Source organism: Tursiops truncatus, chromosome 11, assembly GCF_011762595.2.
Source record: "Tursiops truncatus isolate mTurTru1 chromosome 11, mTurTru1.mat.Y, whole genome shotgun sequence".
In the NCBI taxonomy this organism is placed as follows: Eukaryota; Metazoa; Chordata; class Mammalia; order Artiodactyla; family Delphinidae; genus Tursiops; species Tursiops truncatus.
Window position 1 is genome coordinate 99,726,220 of NC_047044.1, and position 24,867 is coordinate 99,751,086.

General features: G+C 52.6%; 1 protein-coding gene across 7 annotated transcripts in view; it reads left to right on the top strand.

Moving 5' to 3' along the window:
- The window catches only part of B4GALNT3 (beta-1,4-N-acetyl-galactosaminyltransferase 3), a 202,140-nt gene that overhangs the window by 51,856 nt on the left and 125,417 nt on the right, over positions 1–24,867 (top strand). For 5 of the 7 annotated variants that reach the window (XM_073789259.1, XM_073789258.1, XM_073789256.1 and 2 more), the window contains exons 2-4: positions 16,576–16,679; positions 17,627–17,704; positions 24,572–24,667. In XM_073789259.1, the coding sequence (XP_073645360.1) occupies positions 16,576–16,679; positions 17,627–17,704; positions 24,572–24,667 (278 nt within the window). Of the gene's footprint in view, positions 1–14,323; positions 14,453–15,863; positions 15,931–16,575; positions 16,680–17,626; positions 17,705–24,571; positions 24,668–24,867 lie in introns of those variants that run through there. The other 2 variants (XM_033867228.2, XM_033867226.2) reach the window with 2 other exon arrangements.

A 24,867-nucleotide genomic window follows, 5' to 3' on the forward strand; every position in this document is an offset into this window, starting at 1 on the left:
GGCTGCTGGGAGGGTCGACCTGGCAGCAGTGGGACGACTGTGAACTTTGGAGCCAGACAGGTCTAGTTTGAATCCCAGTTTGGCCACTTATGGGATCCTGAGTAAATCATGTAGGCTCTTTATAAAGTTTTATTTTTATTTATTTATTTTATTTATTTTATTTGTTTATTATTTTTGGCTGTGTTGGGTCTTCGTTGCTCCGCACGGGCTTCTCTGGTTGCGGCGAGCGGGGGCTACTCTTCGTTGCGGTATGAAACGCACCAGACGCACGCAGAAACCACTGCGGTGGTTTCTCTTGTGGAGCACGGGCTCTAGGCGCATGGACTTCAGTAGTTGTGGCTCACGGGCTCAGTAGTTGTGGCTCGCAGGCTTAGTTGCTCGCGGCACGTGGGATCTTCCCAGACCAGGGCTTGAACCCGTGTCCCCTGCATTGGCAGGCAGATTCTTAACCACTGCGCCACCAGGGAAGTCCCATGTAGACTCTTTAAACCTCAGTTTTATTACTGGGAGAATGGGGAGAGAAATATTTACCTTACAGGGTTAGTGTATGTTGGAAATTAATGAATGAAAAATGCCGGACGGGGTAAACAATTGGTAAATAGCAGTTGGTACCGTGATGCTGAGGAAGCTGCCCGTTACCCCGTCTGCAGGGAGCAAACGTTGGTTTAATTCATTCAAGGATCTAATTAATCTTCCTAAGGGAAAGGGGTGGTGGTGGCGAGCTGACTCAGCTGAGGCCCTGAGAGGTTAAGGAACTTGCCAAAGCTCACACAGCTGGAAGTGACAGGGCTGGGGCTCGATTCCAGATCTTCCTGGCTCCCAAACTGGCTCTTCACACAGAGCCGGGCAGAGCGGCTACGGGTACGTACGAGATGCTCAATAAATCCAGCTAATTGACTGCCTGCAGCTTCCGCTTTAATTCCACGGGTCTCTCTTTTTGTTTTTTGAGCTTCCTTCCCACTATGAACCATTTAGTGCAGCCCTCGCAACTCTAAGAAGCTGATCCAAGAAGCCACTTCAAAATAAATAAGAGACTGTGCCTTCTTTGTGCGAAGCCTGCATCTGTTTTTGTGTGCTGGTGAGCTCTGGGGAAACCTAGCGCAGTGCTCTGCCCACTCTGGGGAATATTTGCATCTTACTCTTCAAATTGCCTACAACAGGCTCTTTGAAAGACGGAAAACATATTCCCCTAAGACCTGGGAATGCTAAACAGTTAATAGATCCCCAAGGGTCTTCTGGATTACTAGGATACCGACCGCTATCACGGGTCATTAAATATCAAAGTTTACGCTCAGGAGGCCAAAAAATAATCTAAGTTCTCAGTGCCTCACTTGTCTTCACAAGTACCCCAGAAACCATTTAGGTATCACACAGGTAAAACGAGAATTGCTCGGACCAAAAGGTTGCGATCTCAAAGGTTGATCGCAGCGCGTGGCTCGGTGGTCGTGAGCCCCACCTGTGCGCCTTTGGAGCGTGCCTGTGGGCCTGGCTCCTTCTCCAAAGCTCTCTCTTTCACTTTCTCCTATTTTGTGAAGGATCAGCGCCGTCCATCTGTCTGCTCTCGGGCACGAGTCCTTGAGTTCCTCTTTGGTTCCTGCTGGACCTTGATTTGTTGGTTCGCTGCGGTTCTTTAAGACACATCGGGCACACATGTTCGGGTTGGGTGACCGTGTTTCTTAGCAAAGTATCCTCAGCAAAAAGCGGGTAGAGTGGAGCCTCCCCTCACCTTCCGTAGTGCTCGTGGCCATCCTGGGGACGTTTACCCTGAAAGTCTTTTTTTTTGATTTGCCAGGGGGGCCACTTAGACATCGTTGGCTTTCTACCCTTCCACGTGTCCTTGATGTGGGGGAATTCCAAAACATACCCGGCCTCGCAGTGATTCTGTGCTGCCCCCTCTTGTATGGTTTGGGCCGGCTGTCCCTGTCCAGCATGGCCTGTGCCTCAGGGGGAGGAGAGTGCTGGGGAGATGGTGGGGGGGAGGGTGAGGGCACAGCATGGGGTACAGGGTCTTGGAATGAACTTTATCCTCTCGAGCTATTTGTGCCTCTTTGGCCAGATTCCTGTTAACCCAGCTATAGACAGGCTAGATCGAGTTGCATAGATCAGTCCTGTCTGGTCATTTCACCAGTGCGTTTAGCAGATTTGGTGAGGCTAAGACAATGGCGATCTGTGAAACCGATAATTTTGTGTCAAATAAACAATGTGACTGTTTGGCCTGGGTTTCCAGGAAAGATGAACTGTTGCAGATGTGCTCTTGCCTTGGTCAGACCACATAGCCGGACTTTGGGTTCAGGGAATGTGGTCACTGACACATCAAATAACCAGTTGACTTCATCAGATTTTCACTCTCCTATTTATTGCCCTTTTCTCTGTAGACCTAGAGCTGGTGTTTGACTCTTAGGGATGTAAAGACCATATCCTAATAGTTTAATCAGCCGTCCTAGAGGGCAATGTTTCATGGCATTTGTGTGCGTGTGTGGTTTTTTCTTTTTGGCTGCGCCACACGCCATGTGGGATCTTAGTTCCCCGACCAGGGATCGAACCTGTGCCCCCTGCAGTGGAAACACAGAGTCCTAACCACTGGACTGCCAGGGAAGTCCTCATTGCATTTGTGAAGCTAAGAATAGCCCGGTAGAGATTCTCTTATGGTATTTAGCTCAGTAGCATTGGCACTAACGTAGATATTTTAACAAATACACTGTAGTCCAATGAGCAGAGTCTTATTTGTGAAGGTAGGAAACAGACATAACATCAACCGAGCTGGCCATCACTGCTCCTGCCTGGCTCCTTTCCTCCCTGTTCTCAACTATACTTACCTTTGTTTGTTTATTTTAAAAAGTGGTCGTTAACCCAGAGAAAAGGGTATTTGTTCCCTTCCATGTAGAGTGTTGATAGATAACCTGGCAAAGGAGTATTTAATGTGCTTGTGGATACGTCTGTATACGTGGATTAAATATTTTTTAATAAAGGTGCTTAGAGGACAAACTGTGATAAAAACAATGAAAGTTATTTCCATGAAATCATTAGTTGTTCATTGAACGTCATTTTTTTAATGCCATAAGTTTATTTACAAGCGTATCTAGTACAGTTGGATTTGTTCCTTAAAGTAGCTTTCTTTTGAACTTGACTACAGCCACTTTTTAGATCACATGCAGTAAGTCCTTCAAGTTGTGAACCTTCAAGGTCACATACGCACTTTCGAGTTGTGAACTGTCAAAGATGCAAACGTGCGTTCGCATGTCCAGTCACGTAAGTCAGTGCACGTGTCTGGCGTACGTTGTCACGTGTGTGCATCCCCTACAAGTGGTTGTGCTTTTGTGTACTTTACTGTACGGTACTGTATAGAGCACAGCAGGACAGTGTCTTTATTTCCAGCCCAGAACCCGCGCCATCAGCGTCAGGCGTGAGTGAAACTGCAGCTTCCTCTGTCTCCTGTTGCTGACGACCCTTCAGCTCTACCATCTCCCACCTCCTCTCCCTCCTCCAGGCAGTAACTCTTCCTGCCTGTTCACTCGATGGCAGCCCCCGTGTGCCAGCTGTTGTGCTGGTGCTACTGTACTTTTCAAGGTACTGTACTGTAAGATTAAAAATGCTTTCTTTATTTTCTGTTTGTTTTTTATGTATTACTTGTGTGAAAAGTGTTATAGACCTATCACAGTACAGTACTATATAACTGATTGGGTTAGTTGGGTACCTAGGCTAACTCTGTTGGACTTAGGAACGTGCTCTCAGGATGGATCTCGTTCGTATGTAGGGGGCTTACTGTACTGGAAAACATTCCATACAGAAGTAAGCTTGAGTAAACATTTGAGTGTTATGCATTATAATATATCAAGTTTATTTTATCTTATTTATTTAAAAAATTTTAAAATATTTATTTGGCTGCACTGGATCTTAGTTGTGGCACGAAGGATCTTTGTTGCAGCATGCGAGCTCCTTAGTTGAGGCATGTGGACTCTTCGTTGCGGCACGCGGGCTCCTTAGTCGTGGCATGTGAACTCTTAGTTGCGGCATGCGGGATCTAGTTCCCCGACCAGGAATCGTACCTGGGCCCCCTTGCGTTGGGAGCACAGAGTCTTACCCACTGCACCACCAGGGAAGTCCCCTACCCAGCTTATTTTAAATGCAGATATTGCTTTAATGGAGTTGAGTATTTTAAACTGAAGTTTCCAGTTTGTGGGTCTCCCACCCGGCGGGTATGGGATTTGATTATATTGTGAAAGTGCCCCTCCTACCATCATCTCATTGTGGCTTCTTTGTTTTCGGATATAGAACATCTCTTTTGGTAGGTTCCAGTCTTTTTTGCCGATGGTTGTTCAGCAGTTATTTGTGATGTTTTGGTGTTTTCGTGAGAGGAGGTGAGCTCGGTGGGGTCCTTCTACTCCACCATCTCGTCTCAAAGGAAACCGAACATCTTCCTACTTAAAGCTGTGGCTGAGGGGGGTCGGAGGTGCATGTGGCACAGCTCTGCGTCTGAAGGGCTCTGAGGCCTGCCTTTATACACTCACAGCTTCTACATTGAGAACTGGCTGGACCCAAACGAGCAAGCTATCAGATACCCAGAGAAACGTGTTCTCCAGGCTGCTTTAGGTCATGGCCCTTTCCTCAGTGTTAGGATCACAGACCACAAAGTGCTGTCACCGCCCCCGATCCTCGCGCCAGGCTCATCGCAGGGGACAACCAGGTTCGTCCTGCAGTCTGGACGGAAGATCCTGATCCGGAAGAGAGGAGACCTGGGTTCTAGTGCCAGTTCTGCCCCGAACTTGCTTTGTGACCTCAGACAGTGACCTCGGTCTTCACGCGTCAGTTTTCTTTATGTAGCACGTAGGGGGCTGCAGTGACGATTTCTCAGCTCCCCTCGACTGCAGTGCTTACATTTTTTTTTTTAAACCAAGGTTGAAATGAATTGATGAAGTGTTTGATGAACTGATGAATTGATGACGTGTTACTTTCAAAGGCTCTGACAGATGATGGTTTTACCTCTCTTCCCAAGAACTGTGTTGTGAACATTGTGTGTCTGGATGAGTCTGGAATTTACTTTTCCTGAGGATATACTAGATAATCAACTCTCCCATCTTCCCCTTATCTTGTAAAGTCTTTTAAGTATTATAGAACCAACTCTGTATGTCTGTGTCTTTCATACTTTCAGCTATATCTGCATTTTATGTGCCCCTGCTTAAAAAAGAGGGCTCTCAGACAAGTCCCACTTTTGTTTTAGGGATAATGGTCAATTATTGAGTTCAGCTGTTTTCACACGGAAGATTCAGAAAATCCGCATGATTTCCACATGGAGGGAGGGAGCAGGCTCCCTCCCCCGACCTGTTCTTGCAGAGGAGCTGCAGGGGTCTCAGCCCCACTGCCCACAGCACGTCCCCCTTCACCACTGGAGGGACACCCGGCCCAAGCTGGGGCCACTTGGACTCTTTCCTGGGAATCTGTATTCTGAGTAGAGACACACAGATATCTGCAGCATCATTGGCCGGCTGGTGGGGCCTCCATCACTGCCCTGGTTCTTGGCCTTTCTGGAGCCTGGTTGTGTGCTTCTCGCTGATTCTGTGAGCCACGCTGTAGTCTTTCCCCAAATTGCCTTTTGTCCAAATTAGGAAGGAGGAGAGGGAAAGGAAGGAAGACAGGCAGGCAGGCCCCTGATGCTAACCGAACAAACTATCTTGAGTGAAGGGCCGGTTTTTCTACTTCTTGATTTTGGCCCCCAACCTGTGACAAGGGTGGTCTCACTACACGTTACCAGTAAGTAGCTTGCAGCCCTCATGACTCACCGTGGGAGTTCGAGACATCCAGAGTGGTTCACACCGCACTGTCCTATGTTGGTGTTACAGAAATGTCAGCTCGCATCCACAGGTTCCCAATGTTTACTCTAAGCTCCCGTACCTGTCTCCTTGAGGACGGGTAGCCCCCAGTTTGTGGACCCGTGTTGGCACTGGGCTGGAGTTCTAGGGGCCCAGGTAACTTAGCCTGTCTCAGAAGCTGGGATGTGTTGAAACTGCTCATTTCCACAGAGGCTAGTAGACTAGGACGTTGCTGTCCACGCGGAGGGCCCCACCCTGGGCACCCTCGGAAGTTCTGCTCTCCCTCTTAACGTGTTGGCTGGGAGACTCCACCCTACTCCCACCCATGGTCCACAGACTTCCTGCATCCTCAGGTGGACACGAGGTTTCCCACCATGTCTCTGCCATGAGGGCAGCAGCCTGGCCCCCCTTGACCTATCTCTGGAAGAATGGACAAAGTTTTTAGCAGTTTAAGAGAGAGCCCCTTCCCAAAAGAAGAGAAAGCAGGGATTCGAACAGACACTTGCCCACCCATGTTCACAGCGGTGTTATTCACAGTAGCCAAAGGTAGAAACAACCCAAGTGTCCATCGACAGATGAACGGAGGAACACAATGTGGTCCGTCCATATGATGGGATATGGTTCGGCCTGGAAAAGCAAGGAAATTCTGACACATGCTACCACACGGATGAACCTTGAAAACATTAAGTGAAGGAAGCCTGACCCAAAGGCCAAATATTGTATGATTCTCCTTATCTGAGGTGTCCAGTGGTCAGATTCACAGAGACAGGAAGTAGGACGGTGGTTCTAATTCCAGCTGATTTACACAGTGTGAATGTAATGACGAGACCTAGTTCCTGCCAGCGTGGTGCTAGTGCTCAGCCTCTCCTAGACTGAGTCCAGCCAGGCTCCCTGTAGCCCACTGAACCCAGCAGCCACGGGTGAGCACGGTGCTGTGATGCTCTGAGCTCCAGGCCCAGAATCAAAGGCCTCGGCTCTAGTCCGGTCTTAACGCTGACTCCCCTTTGACGGTAGACAAGTCCGTTCACTTATCTGTGGGTCTCTGTATCCCCGTCAGCAAAATGGACATGACTCTAGGATTGGGATGAAAATATAAGAGAGAGCTTGGACATGAAGGCCTTGGATGGATGGACCGTGGTGGGATTCTGTTGACTCAGGGCTGGGGGCTAGCACAGGACGCCAGCCTCCATCCTAGGTGTGGTCTCGCCCTTGAGCTTCTGCTAGTGTGATATTCTGGAGGAATGCAGCGCCCAGGTCCTCGGCTGGAGACCAGAGCTACTACCGGGCATGCCTCCCGGTCTCACGCTTGGCCCTCCTTCCCCAGGACAGGTTACGACAACCTCAGCTTGGCTTTGGCACGTCAGCTCGATCAGACCTCACCAGCTAGCGGCTGGCAGCCTTCAGATCAGATCCTTCATCTTCCTTGTTCTCAAGGCTGATGGAGAAGAGAGAAGGGTTCAGCTTGAAAGAGTACATTGTTCTCAGCGGAGACATCAGGGGAGAGAGGCCTGGGGGTTGGTGGCTCTAGGTCCCAAACCTAGTCCCTGTGTGGTCCTAGAAAACTTTCTTGGCCTCGGGGTGCCTCTCTCTTCCTGCTCCCTTTGGATTCCATTGTTTCCTCACTCAACAAACAAAAAGGTCTGTATTAGATACCTGTTAAGAAATATTTTTTTGTCTTAAAAGAGTCAGATGATGGGACTTCCCTGGCATGGAATGAGTCAGATGCCCTGGGTTTGAGAATCCCAGCTCTATTTTCTAAGGGTTCTGAGGTCTTGAGCAGAGTGTACTCTCCGAACTGCCCAGGGCCTCAGTATTCTCATCTGTAAAATAGGAAGAATATTAGCACCATCCTGAAAGGATTGTATGAAGATTAAACTAGACAACACCTGTCCAGTGCTTAGCACACGCCGGCCTGGGCAAGTGCACACGTGTTAGCTGTGATGGTCACCCTGTCATGTGCACAGGGTACCAGCCGGCCGCTGGGTGGGGCGGGTTAATGGGTGGACGGGGGCTTTGTAAGCAGTGCTGCTACCCTACCGGTCCCCTCTGGCATTTCACTATGGTCTCCCCACAGTCTTCGTAGTTAACTTTGCTGTCTCATGTTTCCCACTTTCTCCCCTTCCGTGTCTCTCGTTAGTTGGCTGGGTGACGCTCTCTTCTTTTTTATTTTTTAAATTTTTAAAAATAATTTTATTTATTTATTTCTGGCTGTGTTGGGTCTTCGTTGCTGCGCCCGGGCTTTTCTCTAGTTGCAGCGAGCAGGGGCTACTCTTCATTGCGGTGCGCGGGCTTCTCATTGTGGTGGCTTCTCTTTGTTGTGGAGTATGGGCTCTAGGCGCACGGTCTCAGTAGTTGCAGCTCGCGGGCTCAGTAGTTGTGGCTCATGAGCTTAGTTGTCCTGTGGCATGTGGGATCTTCCCGGACCAGGGCTCGAACCCACGTCTCCTGCATTGGCAGGTGGATTCCTAACCACTGCGCCACCAGGGAAGTCCCTCTTTCTCTTTTTTTTTTTTCTCCTTTTTTAAAGGCACATTCCTAGTGGAATCTCCACTCCCCCCTCCCCCAGCCTTTTTTCCAGCGTTCAGTTTAACTGTGGAAAGTACCCCTCCCACCTCCATCCAGTCGGGAAAGAGAGTTCTGGGCTCTCGGGCCTCCACTTCTCCGTCCTTCTACCTGGAAAGGCGCGGGAGCGAGAGCATGGGCTTTGACTAGCTGCTGGGCCATGGTCCGCTGTGGCTCCAAACCCCAGAGCTTCTGTGGGCTGCGTCAGGTCTTCAGGTGGGTCCTGGTGACCTTTCTGCTGGGATGACTCCAGGGCCATCTTCTGCAACCAGGGTTTTCTTCTCTCTGTGTTGCTTCTCCAGAACTCTAGGATCTTGGAGACCCATTCTCTGGTCCCAGAAAATGTTAGCAGAGCACTTTGTCTGAGGTTCCTGCAAGTCTGGAAAATCATCACAGCATCACACCATCAGCATCTGGTGAGCTCAGCGGCCTGAGGTGTGGCTGTCTGTTGCCTAAAGCAGGAATGGCTTGTGCGTGCCCTGCATGGGGCGCGGCGTGGGTCCAGAGTACATGCACGAGGCCACAGTCACGTGGATCCCTTCATTAACCACGACACCCACCCCAGGTGTGCCAGGAGTGGATGGAGCTGAATGTCTCCTTTTGTACCTTTCTCCCCATTGCAGCAGTTAGCAGAGCACTGAGTATACAACAGGCGCTCAATAAGTGGCTGGGGATTGGTTGGTTCATTGATTCATGCATTCACTCTTCCCAGCCTGCCATTGCTTACCCTTGACCGCCACTGAACTTCCTCTTTGAAAGACTCCTGGAGGGGAAAGGATCGCCCCACTGCTTCTCCACGTTCCGAAACTTGTCTGTGTCCCAGTCCAGCGGGATGACTGGACAAGAGAGTCTGACCCATGGGGTCCTTTACCAGGTCCACCCGAGGATTAAAGCACCTCTTCAGTGGGCATGGACCAGTTTTAGAAATCCTGGACCTTGTTACCTCTAGATTTTCCTGAAACCATCTCATTTCATCCGGGGTCTTCATCAAAATTCCCCACGACAGAACTGTGTTTGTGGCTCTGACTGTCCTGTCATGACCCGGATGAGTAACATGGGGCCTGAAAGGTTGTGGGGTTTGTTTTGTTCTTTGTCACGATGTCCGCCCTGTACCTGTGCTACGAGGGAGCGTGAGACAGAGCTGGACCCACACTTAGGACCCTCCTTGGGGCCCACGCTGCTCCAGACCCGCGGCTGCATGGTTCACCCTCGTGTCGAGAAGGAAGAGGCTCAGAGGCCGGGGCGAGGGCAGCAGGCCTGCTCGCAGGTGCTTCTGCCCAGCTCTCCAGCTGTTCGGGGGTGCTTGGGTCTCCATGCGCCCTCTTGCTCTTATTGGGCGTATATGGGGAGGTGTTATTGGCGTTACTGGCGTTAAAGGGAGTGGGGAGCTACTCTGTGGGGTGTCGGGGAGGGATGGGCCGGTGACTAAGGTGTGCCTGACACCAGGTGATGAGGTGGCATAGCTGGACCAGGTTCTCAAGTCTAAGAGGCATGGAATTCAGGACACAGCGTTCACATCTTCTGTCACTTACTATCTCTGGGACTTTCAGTGAGATTTTTATCCTCTAAGCCTTATTTTCCTATAGGGTTTTTGTACTAAATAAAATCATCTATATTTCATTTACTATAAATATAAGTATATGCCCGACACGTAAACGTTAAGGTTACATTAATAATAGTTCCTCTTGCATCGCGTTCTCTGGGGTGTCACGGCTGGAAAGGAAAGGCCGTGTCTTTGCTGTCAGAGATTCTGGTTTGCCTTAGAGACTCTCTCCCAGGTGACAGTCCCTGGCTTCATCCCTGACTGTGCCACCTCGGGTTTCTGGTGGCATCCAGGCCCTGCTGGCGTCCAGCCATGGCAGCTTTGCTCTGCGGAGCCCACATGACTGGCTCTCGGGTGCACTCCAAGGTCAGAGCCTTGCTTTTTCATCCCAGGACTCCGTGCTGGTTCCTGGCCTTTGTGGAGCCGTGCCCGGGTGTCATGACCTCCTGTTCCCTGGACAACCTGCTGTTCTCTAGTGGGACAAGGGCTCTGTCTCTGCTCAGCTCCTCTGGGGTTCACCACCTTTCTCTCTACAGACGCTGAGCTTCTTAGCAGATCGTCTGCTAAGGATCTGCAGATCTTTGGGTCCTTTACACCTATGGAGCCTGTGGGACCAGCCCTCCTGGCTCGTCCTTGAACCCCACCTTCCTACAGCCCTTGAGGGTGCAGGCCTTCCCCTCTTGCAAAGTGCGTCTTAGGGCAGGTGGGAGCCCTTTCCAGCAGAGCCCTGCCCAAGCTGGAGATGGAGCTTCAGAAACACCACGTTCATTGCACCCCCTCCCCACCATGCCTCCACTTCTCTCTTGGGCATTACTCTCAGCCCGGCCTCTCCTCTGACACCCGTCCTCCCCATCTCAGTAAGCGCAACTCCAGCCTTCCAACGGCCAGGGCAGAAATCCTGAATCATTCTTGATTCCTCTCCCCATGTCCAGTCCCTCAGCTGAAACTTCACAATCTATCCAAAATCTGTCTGAGCAGCCAGGGGCTGCCTTTGCCCCTTGTGTGAATGTCCCTGTGGACCACGTGACACATCAGCAAGAGAATCAGACCAGAGATCAGGAGAAACGAATGCAAGTTTCACATCTGCAGTGCTGTGATGGATCATAAACTAATGAGCTGCAATGGGTTAATTGCTTGTTGTGTTCCAAGCACTAAGTCCTTAACATGGATTATCTTATTCACTGTGTGACTTCACTTCTCTGTTTCCTGATCTCTAAAGAAGAGGACAACAGTTCACAGGGAGTTGGTGAGGATGCAGGGAAATAATATAGGTGAGAGTTTAAAAAAAAAAAAAGCAGCAAGGGGGGCTTCCCTGGTGGCGCAGTGGTTAAGAACCCGCCTGCCAATGCAGGGGACACAGGTTCGAGCCCTGGTCCGGGAAGATCCCACATGCCGCGGAGCAACTAAGCCCTTGCGCCACAACTACTGAGCCCATGTGCTACAACTCCTGAGCCCATGTGCCACAACTACTGAAGCCCACGTGCCTAGAGCCCGTGCTCCACAACAAGAGAAGCCACAGCAATGAGAAGCCCGTGCACTGCAACGAAGAGTAGCCCTCGCTTGCCGCAACTAGAGAAAAGCCCGCGCAGCAGTGAAGACCCAACGCAGCCAAAAATAAAATAAATTAATTTAAAAAAAAGTATCATCGGGCTTCCCTGGTGGCGCAGTGGTTGAGAGTCCGCCTGCCGATGCAGGGGACACGGGTTCGTGCCCCGGTCCGGGAAGATCCCACATGCCGTGGAGCGGCTGGGCCCGTGAGCCATGGCCGCTGAGCCTGCGCGTCTGGAGCCTGTGCTCCGCAACGGGAGAGGCCGCGACAGAGAGAGGCCCGTGTACCGCAAAAAAAAAAAAAAAAAAAAAAAAAAAAAAAGTATCATCTGAAATAAAAAAAAGAAAGCACCAAGGGCTGTACTTATGCTGTATTTTCACCAAAGAGCCAACGAGATGCTCTCCAGGCCTTTGAAGAGTCCACATAGCACAGAGGAGAGATGTTGGCAGAGTTCCGGCTGATGGTGAATTTGATAGCCCAGCTTTGTGAGGGCAGAACGTGAGGCCCACGGTGGTGCTTTATCTGTCACCTGAGATCGGGGTGTCTGTCTCCTGGCACAAATGTGACACCTGTTGCAGGAGAAAGGGGCCCTGGCAGCTGGCGCTCTGGCCAGGAGCAGGAGTTCACTTACCCGAGGGCAGGTGACAATGTCAATAGTTAAATCAGCACATTCTTTAGCTCCTGGTTCCCCCAGGGGGCTAAGTGGGGCCAGGGTACCTCTGGCAGGGTTAACACAGCGGAAAAGCCTGACGCCTGCTATGTACTCAGTGAATATTAACGGGCTTGGGAGGATAGGTGGGTGACGGGAGGGGCGCAGAGAACAGCCGGGCAGCAGAGAGGAAGTGCTGTCTGTTACCCCCACCACTGAGTCGCTGCTGCCTATGGTCGTCTTGCTTCTCTGCCCAGAGGAGAGAGGCGGCGACTGGCCGTTTCCGGTTTTTATAAAATTCTTGAGGTGCTGGGACTCACATCTTCTGACACCCAGGTCCAAAACCCTGAACTCAGACATTGTTGGGGGACGGGGTGCTAGTTGTGTCTGACACGCACAGTATTTAGTCCTCACGGCAGGGGCAGGGGTCTTTTCTCCACCAGCCAGAGAGATAAGACCGGAGAGGTTCAGTTACTTGCTCAAGCGGTTACCGTTTATAATGGTGGCCATCCATGGAGAGCATCCTGACTCCAAGCCTTCTTGTCTTTTCCACACTGTGAAGTCTGCCAAGGGCGTTTCCTGCTCCTTGAATTGCTAAAGGCTGGGCTGTTGACTGTCTCAGCTCCAAGTAATTTCAAAGCCATCCAGACGCACCTGTGACCTGGGCAGGGCCTGGTTAGGTTTAACCCCTGACATCCCCTCCGTTCTGTGGATTTGTCCTTGTTTACTGGGAGAGCCACCTGTTACCCTCTTTTAAAGAGAAATAGAGCCAGGCACAAGTTAAAGGTGATGGACAGGTTTGATTCAGTACTACCACAGTGTGGGAAAGAGACCGAGGTATCGAGCTGAGCTCAGTTCCAAAGGCAGCCAGGGATTTACAGCCCCCAAGCAGCGCGATGGGTCAGTGGATGGAGAATTGCCAGGAGGAGACATCAGGGTGGGGGGTTCTTGCTAGCCCAGCCTAGCAGCATCCTGGCTACCTGATTGGGTTCAGGTATCAAGGGTGGAGGGTTTTGTAAACAGAGTTAACAGGATTCTTCCTAAAATCTGGGCTGGGCGGGCCAAGGACAGGGCCCAAGGACTACAGCCTAGTCGAAAAGAGTGCTCAGAGGAGCCCTTCCGAAGTTTGGTCCAGGAGACAGTGTTCTTGTCACTTCCCAGTAAATGCAAGGACACGGCATAGTGAAGACCACGGGAAGAGTCCATTGACCTTGGGGTGACCTGTCTCACTTTCCAGGAGTCAAAGAATTTGGCTGGCACTGAAAACTAGTGTGTGGGAAAGAACGTGCCTGGGAGACACGCTGGAACTCTCTCGGATGTGGCAAATTGAATTTTTTTTTTTTTTTTTTTTGCAGTACGCAGGCCTCTCACTGTTGGGGCCTCTCCCGTTGCGGAGCACAGGCTCCGGACACACAGACTCAGCGGCCATGGCGCACGGGCCCGGCCGCTCCGCGGCACGTGGGATCTTCCCAGACCAGGGCACGAACCCGTGTCCCCTGCATCGGCAGGCGACTCTCAACCACTGCGCCACCAGGGAAGCCCGGCAAATTGAATTTTTAGGGTTATATCCTCACAACCTTGTCTACAAGTAGGTCGTTTTCAGCCACAGAGCAAAGTCAAGGAAGAGGTGACCCAGTCGTTCTGAGGCAGAAGCAAGGCAGCGCCTCCCCTCCCCTCCCACGGTATGACTCACTTGTCCCCCAGGCCCCTGAGCCTCCAGCTACTAACCCACAGTCCCCGGGGCCTGGGCAGGGATGGGGCTCCTTTGATAGCAGTGTCTTAGGCTGGTTAGCGCAGGAACACCAGGCGGGAAGGTAGGGCTGGGTCTGGGAACATTCTTTCTCTTTCTGTCTCCCTCCCTCCCTCCCCCTCACGTCACCGCACTGGCTCCTGGATCCTCTTCCCCAGAACATCTCTCTGTGTCGAACTAGTCTGACCTGTTTCTGCCTGCCCGCTGGCCAGCCATGGAAACAGCAGAGACCTTGATGGCAGCAGGATAAACCTGCGGAAGTCCCAATAAACATAACACGAGTGGACGGTTCATGTCTGCGCAGAAACCCAGGGGCACAGATCCCCAGCGGACGCTCTGCCCCCGGGTCTCCTCCAGGTCCACACCAAACAGCATCCACAGGAGAAAATGTAGGCGGGAAGAGGAAATGCTGGCTGGTGAGGCAGACAGGCTCTCTGTTCCGATGCCCGCTTTGAAACGGCGGACTCCGTGACCTTCAGCCCTGGGCTTCTCTTTCCCCATCTGGGAAGCGGGGGTAATCAGGCCTCGCCCAGATGGGATCGTGCCTGCGAGGTGCTGAGTAAACCCTGTGGAGCACCCAGCATGAAACTGGGTAAGAAAAGCTCCCCCGCCGCGCCCCACATTCCACCCACCTTCCTGGAGGTATTCACACACACACACTCTGGCAAAGCGCTGATGTCCGCCTTCTGTGGGCTGTGCTCTTTCCTCTGTGTCTGGTTGGCTGGCTGTGCCGCTACTGGTGCCCGCCTGGGGGTCCTAGGATGCATCTGCTTCCAGGCATCTCTTGGCTCATGGTGGCCAGTGGTGCCAGTCTAACTGCCGGGCATTGCCCACGGCAGTGTCCTGGGAGCATCTTGATGAAGCTGTGGGAGAGCTTTCTGCGCTTTTCCAGTGGGTTCCATCTGAACTCTCGGGTTCTAGCCTTAGCTTTGTCACTACAGTGGTCCTACCTGAGCCATGATTTCACCTTCAATGGTTCCTGTTACCCAAGGTCAACCAGGGTCTGAAAATACTAAATGGGAAATTCTAGAAATAAACAATTCATAAGCTTTCAAGTGTGTGCCGGTCTGATCGGCGTGACGAAATCTCGCGCTGTCCTGCTCCCTCTTGCCCAGGAAGTGAGTCAGCCCCTTTCTCCAGCCCCTCCCACCGTTAGTCATTTAGTAGCTGTCTTGGTACCAGATGGACTGTCCTGGCATCGCAGTGCTTGTGTTCAAGGGACCCTTATTTTACTTAACACTGTCCCCACGGTGCAACGGCGGTGATGCTGGAAATTCACATTTGCCAAAGGAAAGCCATAAGGTGCTTCTTTTGAGTGAAAAGGTGAAACTTAAAGAAAGAAAAAAAAACCGTATGCTAAGGTTGCTAAGATCTACGGCAAGAGCGAATCTTTTCTCCGTGAAATTGTGACGAAGGGAAAAGAAATTTTTACTGTTTTTGCTGTCGCACCTCAAACTGCAGAAGCTCCAGCCACAGTGAATGATAAGTGCTCCATTAAGATGGCAGAGGCATTCAGTTTGTACAATAAAATATTTTGAGAGAGACTCATTCACATAACTTTTATTACAATATATTGTTATAACTGTTCTATTTGAGTTTTAGTTAACATTATTAATCTCTCACGGTGCCTAATTTGTAAATTAAACTTAATCATAAGTATGTATAGGAAAAAACATCGTATATATGGGGTTCGGTACTGCGTGTGGTTTCAAGCATCCACTGGGGGTCTTGAGTGTATCCCCTGTGGACAAGGGGGTCAACTGTGTTTGCTAAGTGACTCCAGACAGCTGGGCTTCCATTTCCTTACCTGAAATGAGGACTAGGTGGTCTTGAAGGCCCCTCCCAGCTCTTGGTGGCCTGTAATTCTGCCTTACGGTTCCACAAAGTCTCCATCCTGCCCGAGCGTCCCCCTGACCTGTGGGCAGCCCCAGCCCCCAGTGGACAGCAGTGCTGACCACTGAGCTCTGATTCTCCCCCTCAGACCCTCGGCGGCTCCTTGCCCCTCTGCGTGGCTGTGAATGCACGTGCGTCTCCCTCATTCTCACCGTGGTTTGGCTGTTACCTTCCCAGGTGTGTGAAAGCCGACCGGCTCCAGGGCCTCAGGGCACAGATGTCAGCCGTCACACACAGCCTCTAGATGCATCCAGGAGGAGCTGGGCCTCAAATCTCATATCTCCAGCTGTTTATAATTCTGAAAGGCAAACGCCAAGTCCTGGCCCACGGTCTCCTGGCGCCCCCAGCTCTGGGTCCATCCAGCAGCCCAGCGACTAACGGTGGGCAGGGGGAGGGCCCCCCGTCAGATAGCCCCACCGGCTCCCTGGCTCGGGGGCAGGGAGGTTGTGAGGGGAAAGCTCAGCTCGCCACCGTGCACCCAGTGGCTTTTGGGCGAAATTGGCCTCGACAGGCAGCCTGTGGTGGTCACATGGCAGGACAAAGCTCCGGGTTCACCTGACCTGGTTCCTCCTCAGAATTGGGAAAGACAGCGAGTCCTAACAGGAGATGAGCTCACGCCCTCGCTCTCTGCCGTGTTGACCTTGGCCGAGGTTGTAACTGTCCCCCTACACTCCACCCCACTTCATACCCACCCCAAGACGAGGGCTCAGGAGCCACAGAAGGTACACAATTACCTCTGTTATTACGCCCTGAATCTCGCGGATTTATGAGGTCTTCAGGTCGTGCTGACCTTGTTCCTTTCTTCTTCTTTCCCTTCCGCAGGGTATGGCAGCTGGAGAGAATTGGCCAAGGCTCTGGCCAGCAGGAACATTCCGGCTGTGGATCCAAATCTCCAGTTCTACCGTCCCCAGAGGCTGGGCCTCAAGGTACGTGGCAGGGTCAGCCCGTCCTCCCTGCTGGCGCGTTAACAGGGGTCCTCGGCTTCCGCTGCCCACAGAGCCTTAAGGGCATCTTCACATCCTGTGTTAGGAGAGGGCAGAGCAGAGGGAGTCCCTGGATGGCAGGCTGGCCTCATGGGCTCTCCTAGCTTTGTGGGTAGAGGCGTCCATCGTTCCTTCCCCAAAGCCTTGTCGCATAGTTCAAGATGCCCAAGTCTGAGCCGTCCAGGCATGTGGCCTCCATCAGCAGTCTGAGCTGGACCAGCACCTCTCGCCTCTTGCCGGGATGAAGACTGGGCTGGTACTTTAGTGACAGTCCCAGTGCTTGCCGCTAAGAGTCAGAGATGATGCGGTAGAGACGGCCCCTCCCTGCAAATAGCTGGGGGACAGATTTGTACTGGAGTATTTTCCCTATGGTGTTTCTTGGGCTGATGGTCCCTAGAAGCTGCTCTGGGTGGGGATTAGGGAACTTGAGGTCCAGTTCAGCCTGGAGCCCTAAGGTTGAGCCTCTGAGCCTAGAACAGACATGGATCTCCAAGGCCGGACCAGGGCCAAACTGCACCCATGGACCTGCAGGGTAGGGAGGGGGTGGGGTGTCTCCTCCAAGGAGGCCCCCACTTGTTAGGACAGATGAGTCACAGGAGAGGGAGGCAAGGTCCCTGCCCTCAGGAGAGCCTGGTCTAATTAGAAAAAATTTTTCCATATGGGAAGACTGAGAAAAGTCAGGGAAGTAGAAGCACCTCAGGGTTACACGTTGGAGGTATATTCCTGAGGGATATAGTGTGAGCCAGAAAGGGGAGTGTCCGTAAGTCGATAAGCCTCCGACAGCAGGGCTGGGTCTCCTGAGCCTCTGCTTCCACAGGCACTTTCAAGGGGCCCCGATCCTGCTGTCACCCTCATATTCCCACCAAGTTCATTCTTCTCTGTTCTGCCAGGACCAAGACTCTGCGAGAGGTGGCGGGGGGAACAGCAGCTACCTGAAGTGGAATAAGCCGGTCCCCTGGCTGTCAGAGGTGAGGCTGCTCTTGGAGAGGGTTAAAAAACAATGTTTATAGGGAATTCCAGAGGCTCCAGAAAATTTTCTTCTAGTGGTTGTTATTAAAATTTTTCATCTAATTTGAAGAAAAAAATGAAAGGGTTCCAGGCTCATTGAATTTTCTTCCTTTAGAGAAGGAATCCTAACATTTGCAGGGGGCCTACTGGGTGCCAGGCTTTGTGCATAATCTCCTGTCAGCTTTATGACCCTATAGGATAACACAATGTCCTCATTTTATGGGTGAGGAAAGCAAAGCTGAGGAAAGCTACAGGACTTTCATGTCCGTGTTAATCCCCAGTTATAAAATTTGGCTTCCCAAACTGTCTTTCATGGACCATTAAATCCCATAAGATATTCCAGGCAGAATGGAATCCACTGTTAAATATGGTTTCAGATCTATAGACATCCACTCCCTGGAAGTACACATTAGCACATGAAAGGCTCTGAGCTCTGCGGTCATCTGTTTGACTGGGTTTGTTAGCTCAGCACGTACCAAACTTATTTGCCTCCAGAATTACCGTTTCCCATGAACCATTAATATTCTATGAAACCAGTGTTCTAAGGGACATATACTAGGAAACTCCGCTTTAGAAAATTTTTTTATTTTATTTTATTTTTTTTTGCGGTACGCGGGCCTCTCACTGTTGTGGCCTCTCCCATTGCGGAGCACAGGCTCCGGACACGCAGGCTCAGCGGCCATGGCTCACGGGCGCAGCCGCTCCGCGGCACGTGGGATCTTCCCGGACCGGGGCACGAACCCGCGTCCCCTGTGTTGGCAGGCGGACTCTCAACCACTGCGCCACCTGGGAAGCCCTAGAAAATTTTTATAGGAAGCAGTTAAACGTGTGAATGAAAGTTGTCATAAGCATCATCATACCTTTTGTTACATAGGATTTGACAGATTCTTTTTCTTTCAGTGAAGAAGCAGAGGCTCAGGGGGTTAATCACATGCACAAGATCACCTTGGGTAAAAGCTTGTGCAGACTCCAGAGCAGCGTGGTGCTTTGCGGGTGAACATCGTAAATTTAGGTTTTGTATCGTGCAACTTGTCCAAGCCTTTCTTGGCTGGGTGCTGTCAGCCAGCCCGTCATCTCGTCCATACCTGTCACAGGTTGACCTCTTCCACCTGGGTGATTTTATTTCCAGTCCACCCATTTGCCGTGGGGCGGGCGTGAAGGATGCGTGTCATACAAAATATGATGGTAGGTTATCTACACCGTGAAATTGCCTCTGTTTAAACCCTGAGAGAGGATGGATTACAACACCGGCACACCTGTACCCGGTGATATCATCGGTAATTAGGCCCTGCCCCGCCCCACCTGGAGATGGCATTGCGAAAACCATTGGTCCAGCGATCCAGCCTTCTGTCCGTTGAGGCCAGTTGGATTATTTATTTATTTATTTTTGGCCTCGGCTCTCGGGATCTTAGTTCCCCAGGAATCAAACCCGTGGCCCCTGCAGTGGAAACGTGGAGTCCTAACCACTGGACCGCCAGGGAAGTCCCTGGATCATTTTTCTTAATGAACCAATGATTTTGAAAGATTATAACTACATAATAATCTGCATTTATTAGTCATTAGTTTTCTTACCTTTTTTGGCCAATCAAGGATGGAGATATATACATATATATCTCCATGACAGCAGTGACAAATAGTAAATAGTGATTAAAATAGAATTGACTTTTTAAAGAAATAGTTGATCTTTTAGTAAGTGTGTTTAGCCTTTTGGTGGTAAATGCCTGATTTCCACTGACTTTGTCCTTTTATTATTAAAAGTGGCTTATAGGGAATTCCCTGGTGGTCCAGTGGGCCCTCACTGCCGAGGGCCGGGGTGCAATCCCTGGTTGGGGAACTAAGATTCCACAAGCCACGCGGTGTGGCCAAAAGAAAACAAAAAGTGGCTTATAAAATCCTCATTACAGTCTTCATGGATCTTCAGGGAATCACTGATCCAGTCTCCTTATCTTACCGGCAAGGATAATTAGGCCCCGAATGTTTAAATAACTAGCATATGCCGTCTCCCAGCTGCAGTGGTGCCCTCTCCTCCAGCCCGTCGTGGGGACCTCGGTTCCCCTCTCCTTACCTGTCTCCTGCCTTTTGACATACGGTTTCAGCAGGAAGTGCTCAGGTGAAGGACACGTGTCATTTATTGAACATCTGCTGGTTGTCACGGCTGTCAGGTTGCACTGTTGTTGCCCCTTTCCTGGCGATGGCTCCAGAGGGGTTGACTCAGTCACTCCCCCAAGGTGGTGTAGCTATTGCAGCCCTGCCCTGCCGGTGAGCACGGACAGAACACGGGAAGGCTGCCCGTGGTCTCTCCCTTGACCGTCTCCCCGCCCCAGCCCTTGGCCGGCAGCTCAGGATCTCTGAGGCCAGCAGTCGCTCTCGAGCACAGCAGGCTTAGTCCACTCCCTTGTGAGACCGGGAGTGGACGGCTGGTGGGCTGGGCTGCACGGGGTAACCGCTCTCAAAGACTTGTCCCTGTCGGCCCAGATCATAAGACACTGACTAGCAAACCCCACCAATTAACAAACCTCAGTGCCAGTATATTCACTTAGCAGTCAGTATACGGTCCACTGACCAGACACTGTCTGCTGCTCAGGCCGCTACCCCCAGAAAAGCAAAATAATTATAAGAAGGAAATTTGGTGAACGCAGAATCAGATCAAAGCAAGTCAGAGTCCGTGGGTGACGTCATGCGGGCTTGGCGAGGTGGCGTCTCTCTCCTGAGAGGAGGGCTGGGACCTTGATTCCCCTTCTCAGGCTCCCCCCGCTTTTTTCTCACAGTTTCATTGAGATATAGTTCATATACCATATAATTCACCCATTTAACATGTACAATTCAGTAGCTTTTAGTATATTCATAGAGTTGTGCATCCCTCACTTTCAATTTAGAACATTTTCCTCACCACTAAGGAACCCGCTCACCTGTTAGCCACCACCCCTTCACTGCCCCCCAGCCCCCAGCCCCCAGCAAGCACGAATCTACCATCTCTCTAGACCTGCCTGCTCCGGACACTTCATATAAAGGGAATCGTACACTCTGTGTGGCCTTTTGTGTCTGGCTTCTCTCGCTTGGCATTAAGTTTTCGAGGTCCATCCACATAGCAGCATGTATATCAGAACTGTGTTCATTTTTTTGCTGAATAATCTTCCACTGTGTGGATGGACCACATTTTATGATCCTCGATAGATGGGTATTTGGGTTGTTTCTTCTTTCGGCTCTTGGGAATAAAGCTGCCGTGAACGTTTGTGTACGGGTTTCAGAGCGGATCAGGCTGCCCTTTATTCAGGGCCCTGAACCACCACCAACATACACGTTGTCACCGTGGGGAGACACAAGGGACACCACAGTTCAATTACAAACCATCTGTTCCAATGGGGACAATTCCCTCCAACAGAATTTCACCAGACGGGCCTCGGGCCCTGTCCTCCCAATCTAGAGCCACCTCTTACCCTCTTGGAGCTGGGACCCCCTGGATTCCCAGTGGGAGCTCCCTCGAGGGGCAGGTGTGAACAGGAATCGAGTGGCTCGGGTGGGCTTCCCTGGTGGCGCAGTGGTTGAGAATCCGCCTGCCAATGCAGGGGACACGGGTTCAAGCCCTGATCCGGGAAGATCCTACATGCCGCAGAGCAACTAAGCCCGTGCGCCACAACTACTGAGCCTGCGCTCTAGGGCCTGCGAGCCACAACTACTGAGCCCATGTGCCACAACTACTGAAGCCTGCGGCGCCTAGAGCCTGTGCTCCACAACAAGAGAAGCTACCGCAATGAGCAGCCCCTGATTACCGCAACTAGAGAAAGCCCGTGTGCAGCAATGAAGACCCAACACAGCCAAAAATAAATAAATTTATTAAAAAAGAAAAAATAGTAGCTCGGGTGCTAGAAACTCTGAACGGGAGTCCGGTGTGTAGGAACTGGTGACCTCATTGTCCTGCTGGGTGGAAGTCACGTGGTCCAGCCAGGTGTGCTGGTCTCGGGCTGGCCAAGCAGCAGCATGATCTGTGCTCACACCCGTGCTGGGCTGCTCACCCCTCCTGGAGGTGGACCTGGCCGCCCCGCCTTCGTACCCTCTGCATTTCAGCCTCTGCAGTAGCCGGCACAGGTGGCCCGTTTGTCTGCATGTCTCTCTCCTCTGAGGAACCCTTTTTATCTTTGCGTCATCACTGGTACAGAGCAGACACTTGGTGCTTATAGGATAAATGAAGGAACATATGGTTCCAGACTTAGCTTCTCCAAGCATTTGTTCACTCAGATCATTAAGATGTGCAGGGAACCCACAGGAGGGAGCTGGAACTCTGCCTGGGGAAGTTGCAGAAGCCTAGGGAGAGAGATTTGAAAAGAACCTTGAAGGGTGAGCTGGAGTTTGCCGGGTGGGGAAGAAAGGAAAGGGCCTTCCAAGCAGGAAACAGCATCTGCAAAGGCACAGAGGCGTGTGCGCGCTGGGGTGTAGGTATGACCGGGAGTGTGGCGAGGTGAGGCTGGGAAGGCAGGGTGAGGTTTTGTCCAGAAGCCTCTGGGAACCCTCGGAGGTGTGAAGTGGCAGAGTGGCGTGATCAGATCTGTCTTTAGAAAGACAGTTCTACAGGCAGTGTGAGGAGTCAGTGGTGGGAGATGCCTCCATCCGGTTGGGAGGCTCTGTGAGCCCAGCGAGGCCTGGCAGGGACCCTGTGGTGGGTGGAAGGCAGTGGACGTGGTGGGTGAGCACCCACCAGCCTGCATCCGTACTCCCAGAAGCCCTCCCCCTTCCACAGGGTTCATTGCTGTGTGTCCTTAGGGGCTCAGTTTACCTCTCTGGGCCTCAATATTCTCACCTCTAAAATGAGAGGGTTCAGGGGACTTCCCTGGTGGTCCCGTGGTTAGGACTCTGAGCTTCCACTGCATGGGGCGCAGGTTCGATCCCTGGTCGGGGAGCTAAGATCCCGCATGCCGTGTGGCGAGGCCAAAAAATAGAAAGAAATAAAATAAAAAATAAAATGAGAGGGTTCAACAGGTATTTTCTCCACTGCTTGTAGGCAGAAGTTTCCAATCCATCTTTGGCCGTGGGCGTGTTCTGGGCGTGGGAGTAACCAGTACTCTTCCCTGGACCTTAGCTCTGCTGGACGGTGGAGAGAGGGGGCAGAGGGCCGTGCTGACAAGCCAGAGTCCCATGTCCCTGCCTGACACGAAGTCTCCAAAGCTTGGAGGGACATGGGCCCCGGGGTGGGGGTGAGGGTCACCAGTCAGGGCCTGGGGAGGAAGAAGGTGCCCACTGGTCCCTCGGGGATGGTGTCCATCCCCTCCTACAGCCTGAGGGCAGGTGGAGCGTGGCTGGGGCGCTGGCTCTGTGCTGAGTCAGGGCCTAGCCCCCGGGGATGTGGACAGTGCTCCCCCTGCCTGGGTTTCCTCTGCCGCTACCTAAGCAGGGCCCTGAGGGGCCGTGGGGGGCTAGCCCAGCTCCTTCCTCCTTCCCCTGCACAAGCCCTTGTAGCCTCTGGCCTCCTGGCTGAGCACAGCAGCCTTCTGGGGGCGAGTCTCCCGGGAGGGGCGTGGGGAAGACAACTGAGTCTTGTAAAAGGGACTTAGGAATTTCCCCAGAAGTAGCACAATGCCCCCATTCTTTCGTTCCAAGAAGCCCTAGCCTGACCCCCACCTACCCAGCCCACATTCTCTCTCCCACCCGTCCCAGCCCCCCACTCATATTCTGGGGAGCGACGGCTGCTACCTGCGGTCCCGGGAAGAACCAAGTTGCTGAGGGGACGGGGTGACGGGCTCTCCGCATGGGGAGGGGACAGTCCTGTCAGGGGGCCCTCCCCGGCCCCTCCTCTCCCCCGTCATCCCTCCCTGCGGATCTCTTGCTGAAGCCCTTCTGTCTGGGCTTCCAGTCTGGGTGTCCCTTCCTCCTCTGTCTTCCTTAAGGGCGGCTCGGATTCTGATATCTGACGGCGGGAAGGGCAGGGCCTGTTTGTGTGGCCTGATTGGGGCCCACCTCCCACAACCTGGAGATTAAGCTGGGGAGGGGTGCGGGGAGTGGGGAAGGGCTGAGATGGGGTGATCTGAAGCCCTTTGTCAGGATAATTTGGGACCTTGTCCCCACCCCACTCCCCTCTCCAACTCCCCACCCTTCCACCCACTCAGGGTCCAGTCTGCTGCCCTTGCCCTCCCCTCCCCTCCAAGGGGGGCCCTGTGCTCCAGGCCTCCAAGCTCAGTCCCGTGCCCACCAGCCCCACAGCCGAGGAGGGGAGGCAGGTACCTCCTTGCTCCTACCTTCCCAGGGCTGCCCCGAAGGCCCAGGCACCTGGTGGGCATCCCAGCAGAGGCCTGGGCAGCATGAGGCTCTGAGCTCCCAGGAGAGCCGTCAGAGCCCCTCTGCCGATGGGGCCCCCAGACCTCCTGCAGCTTTGCCAGCTGCTTCCCCGTGAGGGCAGCCAGTAGCACGAAGACCACGGGTGGGTGAGGTTTCACCCAGACAGCTGTGCGGGTGTCCTCTTACGAGGCGGTAGGGGAGGGAGAGTGGGTCCGGCTGAAGCCCCAGCCTGGCACCTCCCTCCTGCCATTCTGTCCTGGCTGTTACTCCCCCTGCCTGGGGGATGCAGACCAGCCCACTTCCTGCATGGAAAGAGCCGGGAGTGTGTATATGTGCGTGTACATGCATGTGGGCGTGTGGACACGTGCAAGGACAGAAAAACAGCCCCAGGCCTCAGGGCCAGGCCACCACGGGGATGAGGTTCCCCAGGCAGCCGCGGGTGCCGAGGATGGGAGCGGGACTGGGTGGACCATGACCTTCAACAGTGAGGAGCGCTCGGGCCGGGCCGGGGCTGCAGGCCGGCCCCATCTCACGCTCACACCCTGTCCCTGCCCCTGCAGTTCCGGGGCCGCGTCAACCTGCACGTGTTTGAAGACTGGTGTGGCAGCTCCATGCAGCAGCTGCGGAGGGACCTCCACTTCCCCCTGTACCCACACGTGAGTGCCTCCTCCCCCGCTGCCCTCCTGCCCCGCTCCTGGCGCTCACGCCTGCACCCCGCTTCTGTCTTCCTCACTTTCCCTTGCTTTTGTTCTGGTTCGTTTCTTTTCCTTTATCCTGTGGACCCCCTTCTAACGCCCACAGTGTCTCCCTTGTTCCCTTCCCAGGGATTTCCCTGGCAATATAGTTTACCCAGGAG